This window comes from Pinus tabuliformis, chromosome 5_2 (assembly GCF_031772625.1).
Source record: "Pinus tabuliformis cultivar Carrire ecotype Pingquan chromosome 5_2, CPIR1, whole genome shotgun sequence".
Classification (NCBI taxonomy): Eukaryota; Viridiplantae; Streptophyta; class Pinopsida; order Pinales; family Pinaceae; genus Pinus; species Pinus tabuliformis.
The window spans coordinates 720,398,001-720,400,883 of NC_142306.1; the positions used below are offsets into that span (position 1 = coordinate 720,398,001).

General features: G+C 43.8%; 1 protein-coding gene across 1 annotated transcript; it reads right to left on the reverse strand.

The window, feature by feature from the left end:
* Window positions 1-870: 870 nt before the first annotated feature.
* On the reverse strand, window positions 871-1,630 carry LOC149161212 (uncharacterized). The gene is made up of 2 exons (XM_089434808.1): window positions 1,186-1,630; window positions 871-1,034 (listed from the first exon to the last, which is right to left on the reverse strand). Exons 1-2 carry the CDS (start codon window positions 1,628-1,630, stop codon window positions 871-873), a joined length of 609 nt encoding a protein of 202 aa, XP_089290934.1.
* Window positions 1,631-2,883: the final 1,253 nt, after the last annotated feature.

Sequence of the window (2,883 nt, forward strand, 5' to 3'; positions counted from 1 at the left end):
GACATTTTCCTCCAGTTCCTGAATGAGCTTGAATATATCCTCATCGGTTCCTTCTTGATATGCCCTTGTAGTTTGCTGTATTGTCTTACTCATAGTTTTTCGGATACGCTTCTAAAGAGCAGGCGCAGAGATCGTGGGGTCATTACGTCCTGACTGGCTTTGTCGGCCTCATCCACCTTGCCCTCTTCCTCGACCTGAATGCATCGTCCTACGTTTTGCAACCGCCTGTTTGCCATGACCAACAACACAGGTTAGATTATCCACATACACTCCTGTTCCCATCTTCTGAGTGTCCCTGTCCCAATTTTTTCCCTCCCCACTCTAGGTTCTCCCTATGGTCTGGCTACTCCCCGGATTCCCTCCCCGTTGGCTAGACATGTGAATACTCTCTATAATCTTCTCTGCCTCCCTGACTGCTAGTTTAACCTTCTCAGCCTTCCCCTGTATCCAACACCTACCGAACCCCGTTAGGTTTTCGTTCTAGTCTTTGCGGCTCTCAACCTTGCAAAAAATTCCTTCTTCATTCCTCACCTTTTCCCCCTCTGCCTTCTTACTATGCGCTGCAGGGAGAATTTCAGACTCACTCGGGCTTCTTCCTCTCACAACAGCTCCTAATTCCCCTCCCTCCTCCATCATACAACAAAAGGATGAAAGGGAAACAAGAATTAGCACTGAGATAACATACCCAGATTGTCGCTCAGTTGCAGAAGAATCCAACTTTTGCTTGGCTCCAGTGTTCTCCATCCTTCACTGTGTACCAGTCTTTCTTGCTCCCTTAGGCTTCGTCATTAACCCTCTCCCTTTTATTTTACATCCCCTCATTCTTCCACCACCATTTCCTAGTCCCTCATCTTCCACTCGCCTATCACCTCAGTGCCTCGGGATTCCAGCAGGCCTGCATGATGCCCCCGTGTCCCACTGAATAATTATTATAGCATTTGGTGGCTGTCCTTCCCAACCTCTCCCCTGTGTTGTCCTGTTAACCATCTTGTCCTTCTCTCTCACCCCGACCGGGGGCCACCTGTATCCACTACCTTGAGTTTGTATCCTCATTATTATCTTGAGTAATGATTGATTTGAGAGGCTCCCATCTTTTTTTTTCCCAATGTGCTGGCCATATACTATCTAGCTTGCCCCCTTGTTCATTGCAGCCCCAATTAGCTAGGAAATTTGTTGCCTTATTACCATCTCTTCTAACATGATTTATGATCTTGTACTCGATGCACTTTATGAGCTCTGTTAGGTCTTGAATTAGGCTTAGCGTCCTCCAGCTTTGTGCTACTTTCTCCCAATCCTTGCCGTTATTAAGTTTCTTGAGCATCTCTATCACTAGGTTCAAGTTGCCTTTTATTTCTAGATTATTGTGTCCATTTCGGATCGCTATTCTGATTCCTTGATTGATTGCCATTAATTCTGCTACATTGTTGCTCATTATACCACCATGATTTGCATATACCCATCTTATCCGCCCTTGATGGTCCCTGAATATAGATCCAAACCCTGCTGACCCCGAGTTTCCTTTGTAGGCTCCATCAAAGTTCAGTTTGATGAAGCCATCACGTGGGCATTTGAACTTGGCAGGGTTATGGTTATGAGTTCTCAGTTCTTTCGACTTCTGGGGATGCACCATGCCTTGTTCTAAATTTAGATTTGCCAAGATCCTTTCTTCTTCTGGAGTTGCTTTCTAGTCTTCTTGATCCCAGGATTCCGCTAGGATAGTCTCTCTTATATGTCTTTGGGTTCCTTTCCAAATCATTTCTGGAGGCATTTCTTTGTTTTGAAATATTCTCCTATTTCTTTCTTTCCATATCATCCACATATTCAAACCCACCATTACACTCCAGTTTCTTTTGACCACCGGGATCGTAAATTGACCTCACCCCCATTATTTAATGGTTTGTTTAATATTATGAGGGTCTCTGTTTGTCTTCCCAAATAATTTATTGATTCCTTCCCATTGCTGCTGAGCGACAGGGCATGTGTTCAAAAGATGTTCTTGTGTTTCTTGGTCCTTCTTACATAAGCTGCATCTGGGAGGTCCATGGAATCCACACTTCTGAAGCTGATCCCATGTCAAAATGCGGCCTTTACCTACTAACCATAAAAACAAGGTTACTTTCAACCACCATTTACTCTGCCATATTTGTTTCCACATTGGTGCATTTTCGTCTTGTTCCTGTTGTATGGTAAGAAAAGATTCTTTAATCGTGAAGGATCCCCTTGTGGATCTACCCCATCTTAGTATATTTGGGCCCGTTCTGATAATTATTCGCCTTGTCTTCATTTCTCTTATATATAGCTCTCTTTGTTCAGTATCAATATGTCTATCCCACACTTCCAGCTTCTTCCAAGTTCTCCAGGTCTCCTCTTGGCTTTCTTCATTCCAGAACTCACTTACATAATTCAGCCCTTCCTCTTTTTCCTTTTGACATGTGTTTCATAGGCCCTGTAGCTCCTTCATTCTCTCTCTTTGCTACCAAGCTTCATCCGAGAATTTAGCTGAATTTCCATTCCATATTTCCCAGAATGCATGTTTGAATATAATGTCTCTGTTTTGACTAGCCAGGTCCCATATTGTGGAACCCCTTGGCATTTCCTCAAGTCTTAGGATTCGTTCAGTAGCTGTGGGCATGTTGTATTTTTGAGTCCAGATTTTTTTCCATAGGTCTCTTCCACCCCTCATCCATCTCCACCACATCTTCGCCCCCATTACTTGGTTCAGGGTATAAGGGTCTCTCAGACCCAATCCTCCTTCTTCTTTACTTTTTTTTCAGGCCCTTCCAAGACATCAGAGCCCATTTATTTTGTTTCTTTGGCCCTCCCCAGATGAATTTCTTGAATATTTCCACCATTTTTGTACATGACCCTTTGGGAGTAGCCATT

Coding starts and splice junctions, on each gene's coding strand:
- LOC149161212 (XM_089434808.1), bottom strand. CDS start 1,630: ATGGTGCATCCCCAGAAGTCGAAAGAACTGAGAACTCATAACCATAAC. Junction 1,035..1,185: donor AAATCATGTTAGAAGAGATG/GTAATAAGGCAA, acceptor TACAAACTCAAG/GTAGTGGATACAGGTGGCCC.